A 25,922-nucleotide genomic window follows, 5' to 3' on the forward strand; every position below is an offset into this window, starting at 1 on the left:
GACTGAATCTCAGTTAACCAACTTATGAATGTAGACTAATTTAAACATCTTCTTGAACCATATTTCTCACTGGGATTCTCATGCATTGGGCATTAGGATTATGTGTGCACTTGTTATGATAATCTGCTTTGCATGGTCATCTAAGTGTCTTCCATATTCGAGCTCCAGTTAAAGGTAACCAAAGTGTCCATTTACTTGCATTATTGAATGCTAAAAATTTGTCATGAACAGTAAATGACTTGTTAGTAATCATAGACCGAAGTTGTGCGGGATGGAAGGATCAAGAAGAATCCATCCAGATGGTCCCTAGGAGAGGATGATACACGAATGGTCTGCTCTAGTTCGCGTCTATTAGGCTATGCGTCATTACGTAAGATTCAAATGCATATTGATGGGAGGGTTCTATTAGGTGGTATACGACTACAAGTACTCTAGGCGCACCATACAGTCGTTATCCGATTATCCAGCTTTATATTGTAGTCTTGTGGGAAGTTTCTTAATTATTAGAACTATACGATAGCATTGTATCAATTCAGTACTTCCATTACTCGAGTTGTCAGTATTCATTCACTTAAGGTACATTGAAGTCGCTGAGTCATTTCGGCTCCTAGGTGGTTAGGAACGCTGTCTCAAGTCACCACTTGGGTGTGGGCCCCGCTACTTTCCAACATACGTAGTTGACTCATATTACAAGACTAGTGCGTCAAATATATTTAAATGGTGATGACAAAAGACTAAGGGTACAGTTCGCATGAACGGTGCAGACAACTCCATAAGACAACAAAATCCGTACTATGTTATATAACTTATGCTAATGTGTATGCATGCAATGAAAATGTTTTTGTGAGTTATCAGTTATAGACTAGAACCTATAGTTCGCTATACCCAATGACACTGATGCCAATCTGTCACACCCCGCCAAAGCAAAACCGTAGGCGCGTGACGTCATGTGTACCGTAAGCATATGATTATTGCCTACATAAAATTCATTGGATACCGATAGTTTTAAAAGAGTTTACAAAACATAATTATTTTTAAAAACAAAAGTAATTAAACATAAAAAGGGGATTTCTAGAATATGACCCAAACATCGTTTGAGTTATACTAATAAAATCCCTCCAAAACGGTATCCTAAATATGCATTGAGGTCCTATCTTCATGATTCCTTACATCTTGATCTAATTACCTGAAAAACATACTCGAAAACGTCAACACTAGGTTGATAAGTTCACAGGTTTTATGACTCGTTATAGAAAACGTTTATTCATAAAACTTGAAGTACATATGATAATTAGAGCATGTAACTTTGAATGATAACTTAAAGCAAAAGTAACCGTCGACGATAATTTAAAATAAGTAACAGTGATCCTTCGTAAGTTTACCCGCTTGCCTTCTGTTTCGATGTAATCTAAACATTGATTATAGGTGTATAGAATTAAATGGCATATGAGACCTATGAGCCTTTAACCAATACAAAACCTTAGTTATTTCCCCAAAATCCATTAGGGATATAAATTTGAAATATATGCCCTCATTGGTTCCTCCAGATCGACATGAGAGAGGTTGTCAAACCCAATAGTACTATTCATATAATCAGTGGCTACGAGTGTAATTAACGGTTATAGTATCCATGCCTCGGGACCTTAGGCACTCCACCTGTCTACTCAAGTTCGCATAAAGATCTGTACCTTGTTTTCTCATTATCGTCTAAAACAGTTTGAGTATGTTTCCCCCCATATAGTTATAAAACAGTATAAAAATAAAAAGGGGTCGTGAACTCACCTGGTAAGAATGCTCAAAGTGTTTGCTAGAACTCTCATTAATCAGCGTGACCTATTCCGAGTCCTAAAATACGTTTCGGGCAATTTAAGTCTAATGTTCGTTTCTCAATACTCAAGTTGGACCATGTTCTTAATTCACCCAACTAGTTGGATTTATTTACGTTTACGTGTGATACAACGGCCCATTGATGATATGATTAACATAATGTTTTTATAAGTCACACAATGTTATACTGTAAAATATGTCGTGTTGGGTCATAAGAATTATGGTTTTGATCCAAATATATATTCGGTTTTGCCGAATTATTAATATACTATTATATATTTATTTTGGAAAAATAATCATTTAAATACATCATGTGGTAATATTAGAATAATATATAGTTGGAATGCTCTAAGGGTTAAATGTTATCACGTAGAGAAAATAGAAATTGAAATAGTTTTGTCACGAGAAACTTTGATAAAAGCACTTAAATATTATAATATTATAAACAAGATATATGTGGTGAAAGCATAAACATGTAAAAATACTACAATATAAATTTGTGTGAACGTTTTATTTGTATACAAGATGGTAAATTTTAATGGGCGAACATATATATTCTGACTTTAGTAATAGCATTATATATATGTGTGTGTTTTAAAAGAATTATAGAAATCTAATTGTATTATTCCTATATTACCACATGATGTATTTAAATGATTATTTTTTCAAAATAAATACATAATAGTGTATATTAGGAATTCGGACAAAACGAATATATATTCTGTTCAAAACCATAATTCTTATGACCCAACACGACATATTTTACAATATAATATTGTGTGACTTATAAAAATATTATGTTAATCATCTTATCAATGGGTCGTTGTGTCACACGTAAACATAAATAAGTCCAATTAGTTGGGTGAATTAAGAACATGGTCCAATTCGAGTATTGAGAAACGAACATTAGACTTAAATTGCCTGAAACGTATTTTAGGACTCGTAATAAGTCACGTTGATTAATGAGAGTTCTAAAAAACTTTGAGCATACTTACCAGGTGAGTTCACGACCCCTTTTTATTTTTTTACTATTTTATAACTATACGGAGGGGAACATAATCAAACTGTTTTAGACGATAACGAGAAAACAAGGTACAGATCTTTATGCGAGAACTTGAGTAGACAGGTGCAGTGCCTAATGTCCTGAGGCATGCATAGTATAACCATTAACTACACTCGTAGTCATGGATTATATGAATAGTACTATTGGACTTGACAACCCTTCTCATGTCGATCTGGAGGATCCAATGATTGCATATATTTCAAATTTATATCCCTGATGGATTCTAGGAAAGTAACTAAGGTTCTGGATTGGTTATAGGCTCATAGGTCTCATATTAATTTGTATTTCTTGCAAACTTACGAAGGATCGCCGATACTTGTTTTAAATGATCGTCGACGGTTACTTTTGTTTTAAATTATCATTCAAAGTTACATGCTCTAATTATCATATGTACTTCAAGTTTTACGAATAAACGTTTTCTATAACGAGTCATAAAACCGTGAACTCACCAACCTAGTGTTGACGTTTTCGAATATGTTTTTCAGGTAATTAGATCAAGATGTAAGGAATCACGAAGACGAGACCTCAATGCATATTTAGGATACCATTTTGGAGGGATTTTATTAGTATAACTCGAACAATGTTTAGGTCATATTCTAGAAATCCCCTTTTTATGTTTAATTACTTTTGTTTTTAAAACTAATTATGTTTTGTAAACTCTCTTAAAACTATCGGTATCCTAATACTTTTACGTAGGCGATAATCAAATGCTTGTGGTACACATGGAATCAGGCGCCCGGGGTTCCGTTTTGGAGGGGTGTGACTTGAACAAACTAAATTGAGTATGGCATGAGTGCCAAGAATCTACTGCAATTATATATGACCATATATCGATACATATACGCTATGTAGTTTTAGACATAGCTACTCAGCGCATGTAGTGGGTGGAACAAGGTCAACTGTGGTAGGCGTAGGAAATGGAGGCACAGTCAAGGGTTCACTGTAGCTTTACAAAATTACGTCACAAACATACATACAAACGTACATACATACATGTGTGCATACAAAGTATGATTGTTGTGGTCACGTATAATTGATTTCGCTGAAATTTATGAATGCTTTTCGGGTGTACTGAACTTGGAGTAGAATGTCCATGTGTTACGTGGTTGGATTGTGATAAATGCTAAGTAAATAGATGCAGCTAAACTAGCACGGAGAAAACAGTATAAGGAACTTGTTTTTTATATGTATCACCTAGTCTGTAAACGAAGTTAGATTGATGTAATATATTGTAAATTAGTTTGTTAATGTTTTTTTATAAATAATGTGGTTGATACCAGAGGGGTCTGTTACATTACCGTTTCACGTTTTCACAAATTGCAAGACCGGGTGCGACAAGAAATTATTCTCGTTTGACATATAATAATGAAAATACAAACGATCATCAAAATAATTTATTAATAAAGTTAATGCTCGGGAAAAGAGAATTTCCCAACAAACTCAAACCATTTATTGATCCTAGTAGAGACACATTAAGATGTTCTTCCCGGGAAATCGGGCTGGTTTTGAGGCAGTGCATTTTGAATAGCTGGTACTTGCTTGTACGTCTCATTCAACCTCGATAAAAGAGGGTGCTCGTTCTGTACAAGAAATAACAATTGTAAACGTCAAACAAAAATGAAAACAAATATTACTTTATATAGTAATAAATTCAAAAGTGAAATATGTCGAGAAGTTGCATACCATGTCAAAGTTGAATCTATCAGTGACACTAATGACTTGTGGAGCCAAAAATACATCAGCCTGCATATTTTTAATGCTTGTGTTTTAATAATTAGGAATCTAGATGCAAAGAAAGAAAGAAACATTAGGTACCATGTAAATTTCATCTCCAGTTGCGTACTTCCCAGCGTGATCTTTTAGTAATAACTCCAGAGCTGCATTATTTACAGAAATCAGCTGGTACCTTTTCTTAATTAATTCGTAATTTTGGTCAGATCAGAATGGTGTAAGTCCAAATGGGTGCGGGTTCAAAAAGGATCGATTATAAGAAATATGCCAGAATACAAATTAGAATCCAACTTTTAGCCCACCCGGGAACATCAGTGAAGAACGCTATGAAACTGCACCACATGTTAAGCAAATATTCAGCCTTTTTGACGCAGTTCAAGTCAGAATGGGTTCGTGTCCTACTAGTCGGCTGTTAACGTTTATTCTTTTACTAACACGCGCAACCCAAAACTGGTACGTGGAGCAGGCAACAATCGCTTAACGGTCATCGTTACGCACGTTACATGGCATTGGATGTGTAACCGACATGCATGCATGTAAGGTGGCATTGCCCGCATAACCGGTGCCCGTACATGCCGGTAATGCGGCATTTTACGTGTAGCTGGTACATGCGCAATCTGGCTTCGGAGGGCGCCTAGAGCGAGTTCGAACGTGTAACCGTGCAGTTAGGCACATAATTAGTCTTAACCAACATTGAAACACAAGTAACCGACGTTGCGCGAAGTACTCATCTTCAGGAACGAATCGTTTGGAAGTCGCCTTATTTTCATTTGAAGTTACCTATCTTAATTCTAACCCGCTGTATTTTCGTTTGAAGTTACCCATCTAACCCACAAGGCTATTTTTGTCTACCCGGTTTAACTAATTAGTGCATTCGTTTTTGTATTTTAAAATACGTCCAATTATTTAACGGAAAACTAAAATAGCCCTATTTTAAAAATATATTCTAATTTTGTCTCTAAAACTTAATAATTCTAAAAATGGCCTTCTATAACTCATCTTTAACCATGTGTTAGGAAATCATGTTAGGAAATCTAATACGTCTTTAACGACATGTTATTATAACACGTCGTCAAAGACGCGCTAGATTTCCTAACGCATAGTTAAATATAAGTTAGCCCTCCAAATACATAGTCAAAATATGTTAGCATCAAATGTATAGTCAAAAATATGTTAGCTTTTTGTTTGTTTTTTTTAATATTATTCTTTTATAACTAGTTTTGCTTATATTTGTTTTTCTTTTATAACTTTTAATATATATTTTATATTATTTTGAATATACCGATGAGAAATGTTTACTTTTATCTATGGACTGACATAAATTTTATTTAAAGCCGAGCGGGGCCAAATTTTATTGAACATTTCGATATTGACTTGGCACGGATCGAGTTTGAGTAAGTTTATGTCGGTCAGTAAGTAAAAGTAAGCATGTCTAGTCGGTATATTCGAAATAATATAAAACTTTTATATATTAAAAGTTATAAAAGAAAAGCATATATAAATAAAACTAGTTATAAAAATATAATATTAAAAAAAACTAACAAAAAGTTAACATATCTTTGACTATGCGTTTGGTGCTAAAATATATTTGACTCGTGTTTGGAGGCCTAACTCATCTTTAACCATGTGTTAGGAAATCTAACGCGTCTTTGACGACATGTTAGCGTCTTTAACCATGTGTTAAGAAATTTAATGCGTCTTTGACGATGTGTTATGCTAACATGTCGTCAAAGACGTATTAGATTTCTTAACATATGGTCGAATATGAGTTAGAGAGGACTATTTTTGAAATTATTAAATTTGTAAGATAAAAATAAAATATATTTTCAAAATAAGACTATTTTGGTAATTTTTTGATTATTTAAACCCATTGAAAAAGACAAATAGTATAGTGATGGGCCCAAAAGCACCCATATCCTATATGGGAGTCAAAAACGGCCCATTTTTTTTTATTGATGAGTGGGTTGGAATTGGCATAATTATTACATTAGGAAAATGTGTGAAACCAATGGCCCGTTGTTTGGAATCACAAGAGGTGTTAAAATACCCTATGAGGCTGATTTTTAAAGGATGCACGAAAAAGATTCCATTAAAAAGAAACTAAAAGTATTAAATGGAAATTATGGTATAAATAAGCATCAGTTGTTTAGCAAATTTTCTCTTGCTTGTTGATTTGCATGAATCAACTTTTAACGTGATTTGGCCAATTATGAAAACACTACTCCTCAAGCCTATAAAAGGTGAAACCCTACTTTGATCCACACATAGTTTGTTTCCCTCCCATCTATCTAAAGACCAAAATGTTGATCTTCCTTTCAACTAGATCGATTGAGCACTGCATATCATTATTAAATGTACCATTTACCAACCCATGAAAGAATGAGAAATTTGCTTTTGCTTATAAGGACAGAAAGAACGGATTGGGTATGGTTCGACCTGCTAAAATTGCGGAATTTAGTTCCTCGGACTTTCAACATGCCAACATATAATGTTTTAAATGTTAAACTGTCTCCATGTCAACTAAAAAACTTACCAGCAAATCCCTTTGCAACATGCTTATAAACCCATTGAATTTTTTCATCTCCCCCAGCATTTTCTTCAACGTAGCGCTACAAGTTGGGATAATGAAAGAGAACTATAATTTCAGATGTTATAAATTATTTGACTTGAGCTTTGAATCAGCAAAAATATATCACCTACCAAAATAGGTATCCTTAGAAGAGGTTGTATGCTCGAACAAACAATATTTGCAACCTACAATATTTGTAAGTTTTGAAATACCAACATCATATAAGGAACCCTTGATAATAATTTGATTTTACCTGATAATTTATTGCTTTTTTCGCAAGGTCACGAGATAACAAAGGATGTTGACGGTACCTCTCTTCAAGATACTGTAACATAGGAAGAAAGAGCTAATAAAGTACCTAAAAGAAATAGAACATCTGAAGTTACTAACTAACCAATATGATTGCAAAAGAATCTCCAAGTACTATGTCACCATCCACAAGAGCAGGCACATACCCAAGAGGATTGATCTTCAAATACTCTACATTAAACAATATAGAATTAGATCTTGTTAAAGCGTTAGGGACTGCTTAGCAATCTAGTGCTAAACCATGGTTCATCATGCTTATTATGAAGCTTACCCATCCATAATGAACCATTATATCTAGCCAAACACACTCTACGTACCTCTGACCAATTCAAACAACACTTAAATATATTTAATTAAAGAGATAAGTAGTTTGTTACCAGGACGATTTTGCTCTTTTTCGAACAGATTAATGGCCTTGTATTCAAAATCTAATCCTGTTAGCAACTCACAAGCAACAGATTGATCAAATTGTTATTTGTAATTAATATTCAACTTGAGGAAAAATGATATGAAAACCTTTTAAATTGAGAGCAATAAGAACGCGAAAACAAGGACTGCTCAAGTAACTAGAATACAGTTGCAGCTTACTTGTCTACACACAACATCAAAGTGTAAATGAATATATATGATTGTTAACGTTAGAAATAGAAATAACTGAAATAGAGAGGAAGACACTGACCATATCGATGAATATGAATGAAGCAGGAAGCTAAAGAATGATGATATTATGGAGGTAGAAGAGAAAGCTTTTGAGTATATGAAGAACACGACAAAACTGCTTTATCCTGTATCCATCACCACTACCAGACAAGCCCTCAAAGCTTGACTAGTCCACCATTCAGGCTCACGTGTTATCCACCTATCAACACTACGTGGGCGGGCTAAGACTAAGATCTTGCCATGCGGTGCATGTGTAATTTAACAAAGGAGTAGTACGATGTTTTTTTTTGTTCCCAAGACCCCTTCTAGTTTGTTTGTCCCTTAAAAAAAAGTATAGTTGTGGTTGGATGAATTAAACGGTGAAAACATTTGTAGGTAGCAACAAATAGGGTTGTCATTTTTATCCGAAACCCGAAACCCAACCCGAAAAAACTCGTACCTTAATCCGAATTAACCCGACCCAAAAAACCCAAACGCGAAAAAAGACTAACCCGAACCCGAACCGAAGTAATTCGGGTTGGTTCTCGGGTTTGATTTATAAGTTTCGGGTCAACCCGAATAAACTTTTAGTTTTGAAATTAAATATATTTTTAGGTATAATAAGCTTACTTTTAGTCACTAAATTTATCAGACTCTGAGCCTAATCGACTGTTATCATTACAACTATTATGGATCGATTGTTTATTGTTAATTTATGTTTTTCGTTTATTACTAAAAGCAACCGTAATCGAACAACCAAATCACTTCTGATTGAAGACGACTATGGTTCGAGTTTTACTCTTCTTTTGAATTGTTTTATGACTTTATCAAGTTATGATGGTTTATTATTTGGTTATTTGCGTTACGAGCAAAGAAGAATATGTTGTTTTAATTTTAGCATTGAAGTTGTTTAAATTTTTTTGTTTTTTTTTCATTTTCTAGGATACTCGAAACCCGATTAACCCAACCCGAAAAAACCCGAACCCGAAAAACCCGTGAGAGATTTGGGTTGGGTTTCGGGTTAAGATTTAAAATTTTGAAACCCGAAGAACCCGACCCAAAAAACCCGAAACCTGAAAAACGAACCCGAAGAACAACCCTAGCAACAAAGAAAAGTATTTTGTTATTTTAATTACCTCAAATTTTTATCTAACTAATTACCTAACTGTAACTTTATGCTTTTAGGGTTTTATTTTTTATTTGGTATCCATCATAGAACTGTAACTTTATGCTTTTAGGGTTTTATTTTATTTTTTTGGTATCCATCGTAGCACATGAGTTTGAGCTTCACATAATAAAAAAAAATGAAACGAACACGTTTTGATACCCTTTTGGTTGTATTACGACGACTATAGTTTTGGGTGTCACTGCTAGAAAAGCAGACAATTGCGACCAAAACTTGCAACCGAAATCATAATGGTCGCAAAATTATCGACTGACCCAATTCGGTTGCAAAGTTTGCGATTGCTATTTTCCGGTAGCATATCATTCGCAAAAACCATTAAAAGTACTTGATCAAAATTTAATTATAAATACCGGTTGCAAATTTTCCGACCGTTTATAGTAGTGGCAGAATTCATAAACTTGCGACCGTTTATAACGGTTGCAGAAAATAAATTTACATTACTAAATATTTGTTATTTTACATTTAATTTCCATCCCAAAATTTCTAATTTACCTATGATAATAAAAATTCCCCCTAACCCTTTCCCCCAAATCCAAAACTTTTCACCCCTAAATTCCTTATCTCCATGCGCAGATTATCCCGCACTTGAAGCCCTACTATGCAGACGATGATCTCAGTTCTCTTTAATTCGAGCCCTAATAAGTTCAATTTGGTGAAACAAGAACCAGGTGACTCCAATTCGTTGCTAATTCATTACCGAATCCCTCAAATATAATAATACCAAATTCTGCGAAGCGGAAGGAGCGAGAAAAGAATGTTTGTTTCAATTTGTGATGTCAACCATCAATTTCACTCTCCTGTTGTTTCAGTTCCCACTGATCAAGTTCTATTGTTCTAATTTCGTCACTTTGTGAAAAAATTAAGTTAAATCGTCGGCCAATAAGAGCAAAAACGTTCGCAATTGAGGCCGATGCCCAAGAAGAGCTTCCATATTAATATGCATATTAATTTTCGGTTTTCGATTAATCAGTTTTTAGGTACGCCATTCCAATGCCTTTATTTCTCTGTTATTCTGCGAAATTGAAGTTAATATTCTAGGTTTTCTAGGTTATGTACGCGATTTTGTGCTAGGATTGCTGAATGATTATGCATTTGTGCCCTAGAACGATCTTCGATGCCTAATTTAGGTTAAATTTTTTATGATTTGAAATTACGGATAAATGTAGGTTAAAGTTTGTTAGAATAAGTTCCAATTTGGTGAAACTAATATTTGATTTCATGAGAATTGTTGATATGTGCAGAATTGACAGAGAGAAGAAACGCTAGATAGATATCAATTCTGCACGTATCAATTGTAGCGTGAAAGTAACTTTGGTTGCTCTTATGTGTAACATTCGTTACTTTTCAAACCCGAAATTCGACCCGGTTCGAATTTTCGGTTTTGTTAATATATATATATATATATATATATATATTATAATATTCTCAAGTTTCGTTTCATAAAACATTTGTTGATGCTTATTTGAATTTGCATTTGTATTTATTAAACCGACCCGTTTTGACATTTCAATGTATTCTTGTTCATCGTTTATCATTATTATATTCCCAATGATTTACCTTTATCGTACGTTGATTTTCTCTTTGTTTTAATCAATTAACGAAACTTTGAGGATTTAAGTTTTGTTTAAACGATTTTCGAACTATATGTGTTTAATTCAAAAAATATTCAAGTAATATAATTTCTATTTCAATTCAAAGTTAAGGGTGTAAATTGTAATGATAATTTAAATTTGGTTTTAATATAATTCGAATGTTCAAGGTCCAAAATGTAGATATATTATTAATTCTAATTTAAAAGAAGTTGTAAGGCCCCGATCCCGGGAGCCCCACTTTGGCGTTGTACTTACTCATAAACACAGTTTTAAATATCAGAGTTAATTTAAACTTTCACGGAATAATTAAAATCAAACATTCTTACAAAACATAAGTGCTTGTTTTAAAACAAAATAGAATAAGTCTAAACGAAAACATAAACAACACAGGAATCTTCCTTCTCTCGATGCCAGTCTTCATTTATTTGCCACGTTTCTCTTCTCAAGCAACCTGCCTCATTCTATTTACCTGCATGCATACTAAAAGTCAGCTATGCTGAGTGAGTTCTAGTTAATCAGTTAACATACATTTCATTCATATACTTACGAGTACGCATCCAAAGATACATATTATAAACTTTAACATGTTCATCTTTCATTCATATGTACTTGAATACATACATTCATTCATCCTTTCATATTTAGACTTTATTTCTTTATACTTTCCTACTTACATAACTTTCATATTATCTCTACGTTTTAAGGAGCAATTCGTCCTACAAACCTCGGTATTATTAGGGTCCGCTACCTTATGTACCTCGTATATTATTAGGGTCCGGTGCCGTTCTTCTTGTTCCATACAACCATACGTTCATTACATGTTTATATATATATATATATATATATATATATATATATATATATATATATCTACGTTCATACTCGTTTCTCTTTCTAAATCGTCCTATTACATTCACAAACATCCATATAGCATTCACTTACTACTCAAGGTAAGAGTATTAACTAACACATAGGAGTATGCACACAGCCTCGAAAACAAAACAGAGAGATAGGGCTAGAACTCACCTGAAGTCAATTCCTTTCTGAGTTTATCGTCACACCTCTACTCAGCTGGGCACGACTAACTGTTTAACAAGTTAAGAGTATCATTTATCTATTTCTACCACTTCATAGTTCTAGGTTAGTGAAACCCTCAACTAACAGGGGTCTGGGGGCAGCTCCCCTGGTAGCGGGGTCTAGGGGCGGTAGCCCCTGGCAGGGTCCAAGGGCAGAGCCCCTGACTGGGGTCGAGCTGCCAGGTTAGCTTGAAAAAATTTTATTTTCATTAATAAGTCTTTATTAAATTTTCATTAGAAAAATGAGTCGAATTAAGTTTTACAACAATTCGGATTGCATGTAAAACCAATCGCATCGCATGGCTTAAGTAATAAAATCGCATGGATGCAACCACTCGCATCACGTGGCTAAACAAATTGCATCGCGTGGATGAAACTAATCGCATTGCATGGGTCAACGAATCGCATCACATGGATGCTACCAGTCGAGTCACATGGCTAAACAAATCGCATCGCATGGAAAGTGATTCGCATCACATTTCTTAAACGAATCGCATCGCATGGCTATGCGATGCCATTCTTCTGTATGCGATCCATTTTAGGGTTTACTTTGTTTTTTCCATTTTTCAGCCATTTTCCTCCGTGACCCTTCCTTTGACCCGATTTTACCCTTTTGATGGGTTTTGGGTCGTAACAACTTTGTCTACTCGCTTTTTACATAGCCCGAACATCACTTGTTCATCCTATATTGCACCCGTTAAGTCGAGGCTCACTAAGTTTATGTTTTCTTACATCTTACAGCCCGATCTACTATTATACCAAGTTGCATATCAAAACCAACCTCAAAAACTTAACCTTTTAACCAAAACATACCTCACGGTTTTAGTTGGGATCGGATTTGGACCAACTCGTGGGTCTAGACATGTTTCTTGGTGTTTGAACACAAAATTTACTCTTCCTTCGGCTCGGATTTGGATTTGGGTTTGAAAGAGAGAGAGTGTGTGTGTGTTCTTGAGTGCTTGGGTGGAAGAAAAGGATGGAAAAGAAAATGGGACTCTTTTGATGGTTAAGGAGGTATATATCCGGGGGGAGGGTGGGTTCATGGGCCTTATAGCCCATAGCCCTCTCCTAACCATCCCCAAGCCCAAACCCAACATAATCTAAACACTAACACACAATTAAATTCATAAAATATTCTTTATTTATTATTAATAAAAGTAGGATGTTACAGAACTAAAGTACAGGGGCCAAATTGTAACATATTCAAAATATAATAAATGATTATAATATAAAACAACCCACAACCGCCCCCCCTTTTCTAAATCACGATTTTTCGGTAGAACTTTCCGGCGGCTAGAAAGGCACCGGAAAAGATAAGACAACCCCTAATCTCCTAATTTGACTCAATTTAATCTCGTAACATCTTTATCCACCAACGACTAACCTTAATCATCATTCAAAACGCATTATAACGTCCAATAATGAGAGAATTAAAACCAAAAAACGGCCGGATTTTATGTAAAACGCAATAACAAACAATTAAGCCAAAATGCTCCAATTGACACTATAAATAGACTCCTATCATGCCTCTAAACTTGTCCTAACCTTAAATTAAATCAAACATAACCTCTGTAATCTATATTTGATCTTCAAAGTTCGTTTTCCGGAGAGTCTACGTTCATCGATAAACAAGAACCTTTACAGGTAATTTTGATACGGTTTTGATTCGTGTTTCATCGATTAGAAAAACCCCAAAACTAATTTTATCCAACATGGGACGGATTTGGAGAATTGATTTTAGGGTTTTCAAATGAAAAAGATGAAGTTGTATATTATATTTATGTAATCTGTTTTGAACTTATAACATATTGTTTGGGTTGGTCAACTGGTTCGTCCAGACCCGGGTGAAGAAACACAAGTCCGAACTGGATAGTCCGAACTTCTGTTTACCCCTGATATGAGTCTACTGAATAACAACGAAGTCAGATCCAAGCTATCTGCATGCAAAACAGAATACCGTGAGTCTCGTCACGGGAAGGACACGAGGGGGGGTCTTCCCGTAACCACCCTCCGGCGTGAGAATAAGTACTCTACTGATCGGAAAATAAGTACGAATACTATTAACTACGTAAGGGCTTGTGAGAGTGAATGAATACCTGAAGTGGATGAACTTGGTATTTATAGCCGATTGTGGGGGAAGGTTATTGATGGAGTTGTCAGAATCATAATATTCCTCCTCTACCTAAATCGACACGTGTCGAGCCTTTATTGGATGTGACAGCCGGGCCCCGTTTATGGCATCACCATTATCTGTGCATGTCATGGGATAGCCATTACATGTCCAGGTGTAATCTTTCCCTTGGTCGATGTCGCCATCAGTGGGTATTGGGGGAATCTTCTAGAAATAGTTTGTTACAACTGCTCTTTCATATCACCTGGGGATCATGCGTGCGATGAGTCCCTTGTGCTGCTTGTGAACTCTTCCGGTGGATGCTCATTGGTAATCCGTGGGTTACGATAGAAGTTCGCGAAGCGTGTCTTATGAACCGCGGGCGAATTTGCTGGTCTTGTCATGACTAAAAGTGTTCTGGTCCACACATTCTTCTCGCGGATGTTTAGTTACCACCCCGCGGGTCGGATTAGGGGTTAGCGGGTAGCTTTACTACCCTACCTCTATAAGCCCCCCCAGTCCATTGTTGCTTTCCCGATGCGATGTCGCGGGTGGAATTATGGACTCACTGCCCTGGCCCTTTGTTGCGGGTTGAACTTGGTCCTTGGAATTACTGTTGCTTTTTGAACTGAGGGTACTGTTTTGTCGTCTGAGATGTAAGTCTTCAGTCCGAGTCATGTCAGAGGTGGTGCTCGAGGTGGTTGCACGTAGTTTTAGGCGGTTTTATTCAAAATCATTTTGCTTTTGTCAGTTCCCACCTAACATTTCACCTTCTAATTGGGTGGCTGGTCAAAAGTCCGATGTATCCTTCTTCCTCGAATTAATTGTGATGTGTATATATAGGGGGAAGGCGTTTCACTTTTCTGATTTACTTGCAAAAATTTCTCCTGAACATTCCATCTCCTTCATCTTCTTCATTTATTACCTTCTGCATATATCTCCCCACCGTTCTCTGATTATCATGGCTGGTGGTAAGAAAGAAGGGATGAAGAGTAGGGATGGCAAGAAAGACGGTTCGAAGAGTGCTTATGGAGAATATCCTCATCAATTGGAAGCCGGCTGACTTCCAGGACATCACCCATCTCTACGGGTTGGCACCATTAATGGGGTCTGGAGCTTCCTTCTCCGGATTCGACGGCCAATAAACCACCGACCGGAAAGATTTCCTTATACGGTGAGTTTTTCACCACTGGCAATTTTCGGTTGCCCATTACGAAGTTTCTGGGCGATTTCCTTGATGCTAGTAGGATTTCTATATCTCAGATGCATCCATTTGGGCTCATGAGACTTCGTCACTTCGAGTTCTGTTGCAGAGCTCTAGGAGTGGAGCTTTTTGTCGATCACTTCCTTGCGATTTACAAGATCCAGGTCCGCAGGAGCTGGTTCAGTTTCATCATACAAAAGAAGATGATAGGAACTGAGCCCCCGCGGAGCGCTTATGAATGGAAGAACAAGTTTTTCTGGATTAACACGGACGTTATTCCGAAGTTTATGACCCGCCGCTTGCTGGTCCAGAAATTCTCCCATCTTCCCGTTGCCGACGTTGAGGGTCAGGAGTGGTATGCCACTCTGAAGCAGATTCCTACTCCGATGGGTCTCATTCTGGAATCTGCATTGGTGAAAATGGGGATGAGCCGTTTATGACCATATCCTGAAGAGGTCCCATATTTTTCCAGGGATGATGGAAGTAAGTGATCGTTACTGTCTCCTTCTCTTCATCATTTTTTTTAACTTGCTTTTGGTGTAGGAGGGAACAAGATTTTTGAAGTCCTTATTCTGACTATTGTTGGAAATATATTCCGACTTCCAGTGGAGCATCAACAACTACCAATCCTTGAGCAGACAAGTGGGAATTTCCTGTTCCCTATCCACGGGCGGACTGAGCCGGAGGTTAATGATTCTGCCATGGGCCAAGGTGTGTACATCCTGAACCCTAAACCTCTTACCATTATGCAACCGGACGAGATGATCGTCCTTTATTCTAGTGAAGACTTGACTAGCGAGGGGTCCCCGTCTGGTAACCCGAAAAGTTTTCATGCTGGCTTTCAGCGTGCTATTGCAGATCTTGTCCATCGTAACAAGAGGATGGCGGATGCCGATGATCCCGCTGGTGGGGAGGCTACTAAGTATACCGAGGATCCCGCTGGCGGGGAGGCATCCAAGACTGCCCGTGATCCCGCTGGTGGGGAGGCGTGTCGATCAGTTGAGGGGCCTGCCCCTAAGAAGTTTAAGTTAACTCGTCTTCGGGAACGAGTTCGGAAGACTACCACCCGGGAGCCTGCAGGTACTTGATTTTTTTTATTTCTTCCGTTTGTGTTACAAGCATTACTGACTTTATTTTTTGATCAGCAACGGTCATTGCTCCTCGTTCCCCGTAGCCACCACAGACTGTATTGTAGACTGAGGGTGGTGGGGACACGAGTGTGCAATCGCCGGTGGTGGTGGTGGAAGCGGAGGTCGTGCCTCCCAAGGATACAACTGAAGACCCTCCTGCTTCCATGAGCTGGAAGGGAGAGTCCTCTCAACCTTCATCCGAAAATCTTCAGGAGGATTCTTCTTTCCGTCCCTCTTGGAATCTTGGCAAAGACTCGCTTTTTTCTGATCCGCGGGCTTGTCAAGAATTCTTTGAGCATTGCGTCCCCCCGCTGAGCACAACCACATTCATTCTCATACTCAGGCTAGTTTGGCACAATCACTTAGCTATCATCTGGCAAATGTGTGGTCAACTAGTCGTGAGGTATTTGAGGGTTGGGTCACCGGGGGAACACATTTGGTGCGCGCTGTCAGCCGTATGATGGAAACCGAAGAGACTAGGGATGTTGCCCGGGCGGAGGCCAAGGAGAAAGATGCTGCCCCCAAACGATCCAAGACAAAAATAAGCGTCTGGAGGATCAGGTTGCTACGCAGGTCAAGTTTATCTCTTCTCGGGACGAAGAAGTCCGGAGGTTCTAGGCCGAGCTAAAGGAGAAGGATGAGCGCCTCGCCTCTCTTTTAGAAGAAAACGAGGGGTTGCAGAGGCTAATGAGGTTGCCGCAGATGAGAGGCATTGGCTTCTCAAGTTCAGGTTCCCCAAGGTAAACGTCCGAATTATTCTATTCAAACTTGTGTTCTTTTGGAATCATTATGCTGACCTTGTGATAATTATCAGGTCGTCCGCCTCATCAAGGATGGGTCCAAGCTTGGGGATTGTTAGGCCAACCTGCTTGTTAGCTCCTCGCGGGCGGGACGACAAGCGGGTTTCGAGGAGGGCTACTCCATGTCACGTGAGGGGTGTCCGCCTACAGAATTTGCGTTGCATGGGCGAAATTGTCAGGAGGAGTATAACGCTGATCTTGACTCCTTTGAAGATCTCATGTTTGACATTTTGAAGTATATAGAAGAGCATCATCAAGACGTCACTTGTGTTGGCGACCTAAGACTCCATGTCAACGAGCTGCTTGCCCAAGCGGAAGCTTCCATGGAAGAGTAGAAACTTAGGAATACTATGTACTTGTTACTTATATCTTCCTTGTATTTTGTAAATATGTTTCTAGTGAAATGAAATTATCTTTCCACTATCATACTGTGCACTGTTTTCTTGAATGCTCATTACCTTGTTACCCGCGTTTTCTTATTCGCGGATAGTTTTATTGTCCGCAACCACTGCTTGTGACTTTCTGTGACTTGTCTTTTCTTATTCTTTCTTGTGATTTGAACTTCGTTAATGTCTAGCGTTTTAGTCTAAAAGTTTAGTTTGTCTCGTTACTGTGTAACTAGGAAAATGCCGGTTATTTTTAGTGGCTGACATGACAGGTCTGTTCTGTTCTGCCAAAAGTAGGATATGATAGGTCTGCAAGTTGTTGACAGCTATATCTTGGGATTTTAAATTTTGAACTTTTTATTTCCCGCCTAACGTATCATAGTCTGATTGGCCGATGGAAATCTCACTGTGCACCCTATTAAATGCTATCAGTATAAATACCTTTCGACTCTTCCTTTTCTTCTGTATCATTTTTGAAAAATTAACTCATCTTCACCGGATTTATGAGAATATCATCGTCTGTTTCTTGTGATACTTCTTCTCTGCTGTCTATTTTCTGTCAGTAACCACAATAACAAGACAAACTATTCACCAAAAATATCACCTCTATTTAGTTTCAATGTTTCTTGTGAAAAATTATTCTATTCTCTGCTTTTGGTCGTAACAGGAAGGAAGCTTCTTCTAGTGGCCCCGCAGTGGTGACTGGTGGAGGTTAGGGTTACTTCACCTCCTGTCTCTCCTCCGAGGGCGACGAAGATCCATCTACGCGATCAGGTTGCTGTCCGTTAGCAGGATACGCCGGTTACTCGGCCGCGGGACAACCCAGGTATAAAATTGTTTCGTAGTGTACTTATAGGCGTTGATTAGTCTTTTGATAGACCTTGTCTTTTGTTGTTGTAGACAATGCCATCCTCTTGGACACACCTCCCGCCAAGAGTGATCCTAGCAGGTTATCTGTTGCTGACATAGGGAAGTCGAAGAAGGGTGCGATCCAATCCGTTGCCTGGGGGCTACACATATCGGAATCTTTACCGTTGTCCCCGCCAATTATTCAAGAGTTTAGTGAGCCAGCGGGGCGATCGTTTGGGCTTTCGCCGCGTCCGCACTCTTCGGAGGAAGAGAGAGGGGTTCGCATTTTGCAGGGGGCATCTCACGCCATGTCCCAGATTGGACTTGACTCCCACTTCCCTATTTTCTGACGGGGAAGTGTGTTTTGAGTTCCTTCACGAGGGCGTGGCTCCTGCCGAACGCGAGTTCCAGCACAACCGTGCCCGGATATCTCTTGGGAAATCCTTTATATATATATATATCATATGGCCAATCTGGTCTCGAAAACCCAAGAGATATACCGGGAATGGAACTTATGGGCCGGAACTGGGGAGTACAAGATAACCTTCTCGAAGAGCTCCGAGCTGAGAAAGAGAAGTATCGTCTCGAGGCTAACACTGAAAGGTGGAAGCTAAGGGATGCTGAAAAGGCCCTGGAGCAGGAGAAGGAACGTCAGGCTTCTGCTGCCCGAGATTGGGAGGAGGCGTGTCGGCGACAAAATGCTACCGGTGAAGCCGCACGTGCTCACACTCGTGCCCGCGAGGCTGAGCTCGCCAAGGCGGAAGAAGCGAAGCAGGCCCTTGAAGCCCGCCTTGCCGCTCAAGAGGAAACCATCAGCACTCTTCATGCGACCGCTGCTGAAAAATATCAACTGATTGAAGATCTGATCAAAGAAAACACTCGATTTGTTGGTGAGTAGGGCGCATGGAAGCTAGATGCTGAACAGGCTGTCTTTTACCGGGCATGGTTGATGGAGGAAGGTCTTTCCAAGGTATGGGTTCCTTTCCTCCTGCTCATCTATAAATCATATCTTGATCAAATTGGTTGTTGATACAGGTTATCTCCCATATACATGGAATATCTACTTTAGGAGACTGTCTTGCTAAGCTGCTTCGCGCATCAAGTGACTCAGGGCGCAAGGTAGGCTTCCACGAGGGAGAAACCTTTGCTCAAGAGGGTCTTTCCTTGGAAGACTTTGAGCCCCATGCTATGGATGTGGATGGGAAGCATGATGCACAGATGGATGCTTTTGATGACTTACACTTTCCCATCCAGGACGCTATCCAGGGTTTTGCTATGAAGGCGGATGGCGTCCAGCAGCTGCGTAACTATCTTCGTGACAAAGAGTGACTTTTGTCGTGTATTGTTTCTATATCCCTTTTTTGGTTGTATATATGACATAGGTTTTACATTTTGTCTTGTATGTTTACAATATAAATGTGTGTTAGCTAAACTTGCCATATATCCAAAATATAGGATTATGACGAATATTGGCACGCAGGCCTGTCCTTACAGAAACTAAAATACTAAAAATTAAAATTGATCAGCTATGCGTTAACTATATTCGTATATACGTTAATTCGTGGTAAAAAAGGAAATACTTGGTACGCAGAACAAAATTCATGGCATGCAGGCCTATAAAGAGGCACGCAAGCCTAAAAGACAATTACATAGTTAAATATAACATCGTCTAAGTTGTGCGACGTTCAAAGTTCTGGGGATTGAGGTACCATCTAATTTCTTTAACTTGTATGCACCCTTTCCCAGTACTTCATCAATTTCATAGGGACCCTCCCATGTGGGAGCTAACTTCCCCGGTAATTCGGCATTTGACGCCTCATTATTTCGGAAAACATAGTCCCCCTTGTTGGATTCATATATGTTGACTCGTGCATCATAATATTTATGGAGTTGGCTCTTGTATTTCCTTTCGTGTATGGATGCCAACTCTCTTCTTTCCCCCCGAAGACTTCAACCGAGTTCTTTCTCATTATCTTCAACTAAGAGCATTCTTGCGGATGGGATACCTATTTCGGCGGGAATCATTGCTTTCGTGCCATATGTTAAGCTGAATGGGGTTTCAAAGTTGCTAGTTTTGTTACTGGTTCGATGCGCCCACAACATACGAGGCAATTCGTCTACCCACCAGGTTCGCTAGGTTCCCAATCGAGCTTTGATGCCTTCGTTAATGCTTCGGTTGGCCCGCTCTACTTGCCCATTGGCTTGTGGATGAGCTACTGATGTGAACACTTGGTTGATGTGTAGCTCAAACAACCACTCTAGGATGTTTTTATCTGTGAATTGGGTGCCGTTGTCACTGACCAGTGTTTGGGGAATACCAAAATGACAGATAATGTATTCCCACAGGAATTTCTTGACGTTTGGTGCCATGATATGAGCCAATGGTTTGGTCTCCACCCATTTTGTTAAATAGTCGATAAAGACAAGCAGGAACTTCACCCACCCAGGGGCTTCGGGGAATGGTCCCATGATGTCGATGGCCCATTTCTGGAAAGGCCATGCCGAAGTCACCAGGATGAGGTTGTTTTGAGGACGCAACGTTTGTGGCGCGTGTCTCTGGCAAGCATCGCGTTTCCTGATCTCTTTAACTGCATCCATATGCATGCCTGGCTAGTAATACCCAGCGTTCATAATCTTGGCCACCACCATCCTTGGCCCTGTGCGCAACCCGCAGATGCCTTCATGGATTTCTCTGATTATGTAATTAGCATCTTCTTCGTGTACACATTTGAGTAATGGGCCTAGGAATGATTTTCGGAATAACACGCCTTCATGGACTTGATAACACAGTGCTTTGTGGCGAATCTTTCGAGATTTGACCTTGTCTTATGGTAGAGTACCGGAAGATAGGTACTTCACGATGGGTGTCATCTAGGAACCAGTTCCTGCTAGGATGACCAAGACCTGATGTTGAGGAACGGATGGGTTGTCCAAGACCTCAATTCTCACGTCTCTTCCTATGTGTTCGAAGCTGGTGGATGCTAACTTGCTTAATGCATCCACAGGCCGATTCTCACTTCTTTTTATATGAATGACTTTGCAAGAGATGAATTGCTGCATGAGGTCTTTAGCCTGGGACAGGTATGAAGCCATTATATCATTTTTTGCTTCATAAGTCCCCGAGACTTGACCCGCGATGAGCATCGACTCAACCCGGACTTCCAAGAATTTGACACCTAGTTTCTTTGCAATCCGCAGACCGGCCAAGAATGCCTCATATTCTGCTTCGTTGTTTGTACTCTTGAAGTTCAGCTTGATGGCATAAGTGAACTCTTGGCCGTCTGGATTGATTAACTTTAGGCCTGCGCCTGAGCCTTCCCCCATGGATGCTTCGTCTGTGAACAGAGTCCATTTCTGACTTTCGTCTGTCGGGGTCGGGGGTTGTTGCTCATACAGGCACTCTTGGATTTTGTCGGTCGGTATTTCCATCACAAAATCTGCCAAGACCTGTCCCTTGATCGCGGGTCTGGGTATGTACTCTATCGAATGTTCCCCTAGTTTGATTGCCCATTTAGCCAATTTCCCGGATAACTCACACTTTTCAACTTGTAACCAGTCAGCACATTGATGGGGTGGCCTTGAAAGTACCTTTTCAACCTTCGTACCGCATATACCAATGCTAGTATCAACTTTTCCAGCATTGAGTACCTGGTTTCAGCATCCACCAATGTTCTGCTGACAAAATATATTGGCTTTTGCACAGTCTTCCGGTCTGTCAAAAGTACTGCCCCTACTTCGATATCATATGCGGATAGGTACAATGTGAGGGGTTCTCCTTCATAGGGTGCAGTTAGTGTTGGAAGCTCCATAAGACACTTCTTTACCTCAAGGAAGGCTTTCTCTGCTTCTGGTGTCCATTTGAAATATGCCTTTTTCAGGCAATTCCGTAATGTGGACACGAAGGGATAAGATATGGCCGCATGATTCGCGAGGAACCTATTCAAGGCGACCAATCTTCCGTTCAACGTTTGAACTTCCTTCAATGTGGATGGGGAAGGCATTCGAGCGTTTTCCGGAACCTTGTCCGGGTTCGCCTTGAATCCCTCCCCTCTCACGATCACCCTAAGGAACTTGCCTTCTTCCATACCAAAGGAACATTTTGAAGGATTTAACTTCATATTGATCTTTCTAAGAGTGTAGAAGACATCCTCGATGTCTTTCATCATTTGGTCTTCTTCAATGCTTTTGATAACTAGGTCATCCATGTATATTTCAAGGTTTTTCCCAATTTTCTCTCGGAACGTGTTGTCCATCAAACGCTGATACGTAGCACCCGCATTCTTCAGACCAAATGGCATCATTTTGTAGCAAAAAGTGCCTTGGTCGGTACAAAAAGCTATTTTGTCTTCGTCATGGGCGGCCATTCGTATCTGGTGGTACCCTTTGTAGGCGTCTAGGAAGCACTTGAACTTGAAGGGTGCTACTGCGTCAACTTTTAGGTCGATATCCGGGAGTGGATAGTATCTTTTGGGCAAGCCTTGTTCAAGTCTTTGAAATCGATACACATTCGCCATGAACCGTTGCTTTTGGGGACCCTCACCGGGTTGGCAACCCAGGTTTGGTACTGAAATTCGCGAATGATCCCTGTGTTCAATAAGTCTTACACTTGCTCATTCATGGCTTTGGTTTGTTCGGCCCCATATTCCTCTTCTTTTGTACGATCGGCGTATAGGCTGGATTGACCCTTAACTGATGTTCCGAAACTTCTCTTGGGATGCCTGTCATGTCCGAAGTTATTTAAGCGAAAATATCGACCTTTTTGATCAACAGCTATTTCAAGAAGACCCGCACTGTCTCTGAAACGGTTGCCCATATATTAACGGTCTGTTCCGGATACTTTGGGTTGACAACACATTTTTCTAGTTCTGTCCGTAGTGCCTTCTTGGGGAGCTTCGCGGGTTTCGACCCTTCCGTCGCATAATAGTGTTTGTTGACCCGGATGATAGCGATCCCTGTTCTTGTGGGTGCCCGTAACAACGGCGTGCGCAGTTGAAGGATTGGCATTGAAGTCACCAATCGCTTCCCGCCCTAAGATGATGTCGTGTTTAGATCTCGTGGGTAGGACAAGGAACTTGACATCCTCGGTCCTCGTATGAATTCCATCACTAAGTGTTACTGGAAACGTTATGACCCCTTTGCCCAGAAACATGGGCATGGACAGGCTTCAATCTTGCTTTATCTTCTTCTTCCAGTTGCTCAAAGCATTGCTCATACATGATATCAGATGTACTCCCAGTGTCAAAGAAGACATACTGGGACCGATAGTGTTCGAACAGTGCTGTGACAATCAGAGGTTTCTTCATGCGCGAGCCTCCCTTTACTCTTGGAAAAACCATAGGTTCACTTTTCCATTTATCTTCATTCGCCTCCAACCGCTTGTATTTTCAAGCAGCCCCCCCCCTGAATCATATAAAGGTTCAATTCTTTGATTTGTTTCCTTGGGGACCTTTTTCTGCGGGTGTTGTGTTCTTCCATGGGCCTTGCCGCACCTTCTTAAGCAAGTGCTCAAGCTTTCTGGACTTGATGGTGGATTCAATCTCATTTCTCAGGCTTACCCATTCGTTTGTGTCATGCCTGAGGTCTTCATTAAACATGCAGTGCTTGTTCAGGTTCAGGTTCACCCGCCTGGTCAGTGGCTGAGGCTTCCTGAACTCGATGTTTTCTGTCGTCAGGATCTCTGACGGAGTCTTCTTTAAGGGAGTCCAGTGTTGTTGGTCAAACTTACCCGCCTTTCTGTCTTTCTACTTTTGCCCGATCAGTGATCTGGCATCAAACTGCTTGGAAGAGCTTTCTGGGGGCTGGATTTTGGACCAGATTGAACCCCTCTCCTCTCTCTTGGGTTGGGCATTCCTGGGTTCCGCGTTCGTACTTTGTTTTGATTTTTCTCGCCCCAACAATTTCTCTGTGGCTGCAAAGACCTTGGCTGCAGACATGATCCCGTCCCAAGTCTGAGGCATACCATCTCTTCCAGTCAAGCAGCGGACCATCTCTGGACTCTTTGCATTCACTTTGAATGCCCCCCTCAGCATATCTTCGCTGATTCCACCAATATTCAAGCTTTCATTGTTGAATCTGGTGATAAAACTTTCTAGTGACTCGTTGTCTCGGCGAACAACACTCAAGATTTTTGAGGGGTCGCGCGTATGTTTGCGCTGCTGGCTGAAGTTTTGTTAAAATTTGGCCACCAAGTCATCCCAGATTTTGATTTGGCTGTCAGGAAGCTTTTTGAACCATTCCCTTGCTGCTCCTGTTAGTGTCAATGCGAACATGTGACACCAATAGGGGAGCGGAGCGTCCATCCGCTTACCCCACCAACTACTGTGAAGTTTAGCAAATGATCACTCGGGTCTGTCATCCCATTGTATTTTCCCAAATTGTTTGGAATTTTGATATTCGTCGGGAAAGGAGCTGTGGCTATCTGCGGAATGAACTTTGATTTATCTGCGAATGTGGCGGGTCGGTAGGGTTGGTAAAATCTTCTTCTGCATCACTGTATTATTCATTGTGCTACACCAACGGTCGCGGACGACTGGTGTCTTCCCTGCCATATTCTCGGCTATCCTCACTGGCATAGCCCTCTTCTTGATAAGTGACAGCTCTCTGTCTTCGTGAAGCGTGGCTGTTATCATGTAGGGTCTTGTGAGACAGGAACCGCTGCGTCTGAAAGCTCTTTCCACGACTTTTCGTAAGTTAACGGCCAACCGACGGAGTCACATCATCTTCTAGGTCTTGATTACGTTGAAATGCCGATGGCGGCGACGGAGGTGGCGAGTCATATGTCAGGGTTCTGGCTTGCAACTGATTAGTTCTCACCTATCGTTCATACTCCTCTTTTAACCTTAGTTGTTCCTGCTGGTACCACTCGTCAGGAGTAAGAGTAGCTTTTCCGGATCGGGATTGGTGACGAACTCTTGTTTCGTCACAGTCGAGTCTGGGAAAATCTCTGGTTCTGTCTTCCAGAACCGGAGTATGAGTGGTACGTCGAGGCTCAACATCTTCATACCTCGGGAACTCTCCGGCCCTGTCTTCCAAGACCGGAGTTCAGTTGGTCCGATGATTTGCCAAATATTCGTACCTCGGGAACTCTCCGGCCCTGTCTTCCAGGAACGGAGGTAGGTTTTTCCGACGAGGTGCTAACGGCATTTGTCCTTCGAGAACGGACTCGTCCAGGACTTCAGAACGTAGGAATTTGGCCGGTGTGGCTGCAGGTGGTTGTTGGCTTTGACTCATTTTTCAAATCACGAAAAACTTCCAACAAATCGTTCAAATGACCGTATTTCGACCTAAAACCGGATGTTGCCAATGAAGAATCACAAGTCCGAACTGGATAGTCCGAACTTCCGTTTACTCTAGATGTGAGTCTACTGAATAACAACGAACTCAGATCCAAGCTATCTGTCTGCAAAACGGAACACCGTGAGTCTCGTCACGGGAAGGACATGATGGGGGTC

The 25,922-nt window shown here is 40.1% G+C and overlaps 1 protein-coding gene across 1 annotated transcript; it reads right to left on the reverse strand.

Annotated features, from left to right (window-relative positions):
• Window positions 1-4,334: 4,334 nt before the first annotated feature.
• Window positions 4,335-15,313, reverse strand: LOC143592213 (glutathione S-transferase 2-like). Its single transcript, XM_077072177.1, has 11 exons — window positions 15,257-15,313; window positions 8,016-8,091; window positions 7,877-7,933; window positions 7,585-7,670; window positions 7,444-7,515; window positions 7,322-7,375; window positions 7,155-7,230; window positions 7,058-7,060; window positions 4,706-4,767; window positions 4,574-4,633; window positions 4,335-4,470 (listed from the first exon to the last, which is right to left on the reverse strand). Exons 1-11 carry the CDS (start codon window positions 15,311-15,313, stop codon window positions 4,363-4,365), a joined length of 711 nt encoding a protein of 236 aa, XP_076928292.1. The 3' UTR covers window positions 4,335-4,362.
• Window positions 15,314-25,922: the final 10,609 nt, after the last annotated feature.

This window comes from Bidens hawaiensis, unplaced genomic scaffold, assembly GCF_021521415.1.
Source record: "Bidens hawaiensis isolate Kalapana, Puna unplaced genomic scaffold, B.hawaiensis_p1.1 tig00040607_1, whole genome shotgun sequence".
Classification (NCBI taxonomy): Eukaryota; Viridiplantae; Streptophyta; class Magnoliopsida; order Asterales; family Asteraceae; genus Bidens; species Bidens hawaiensis.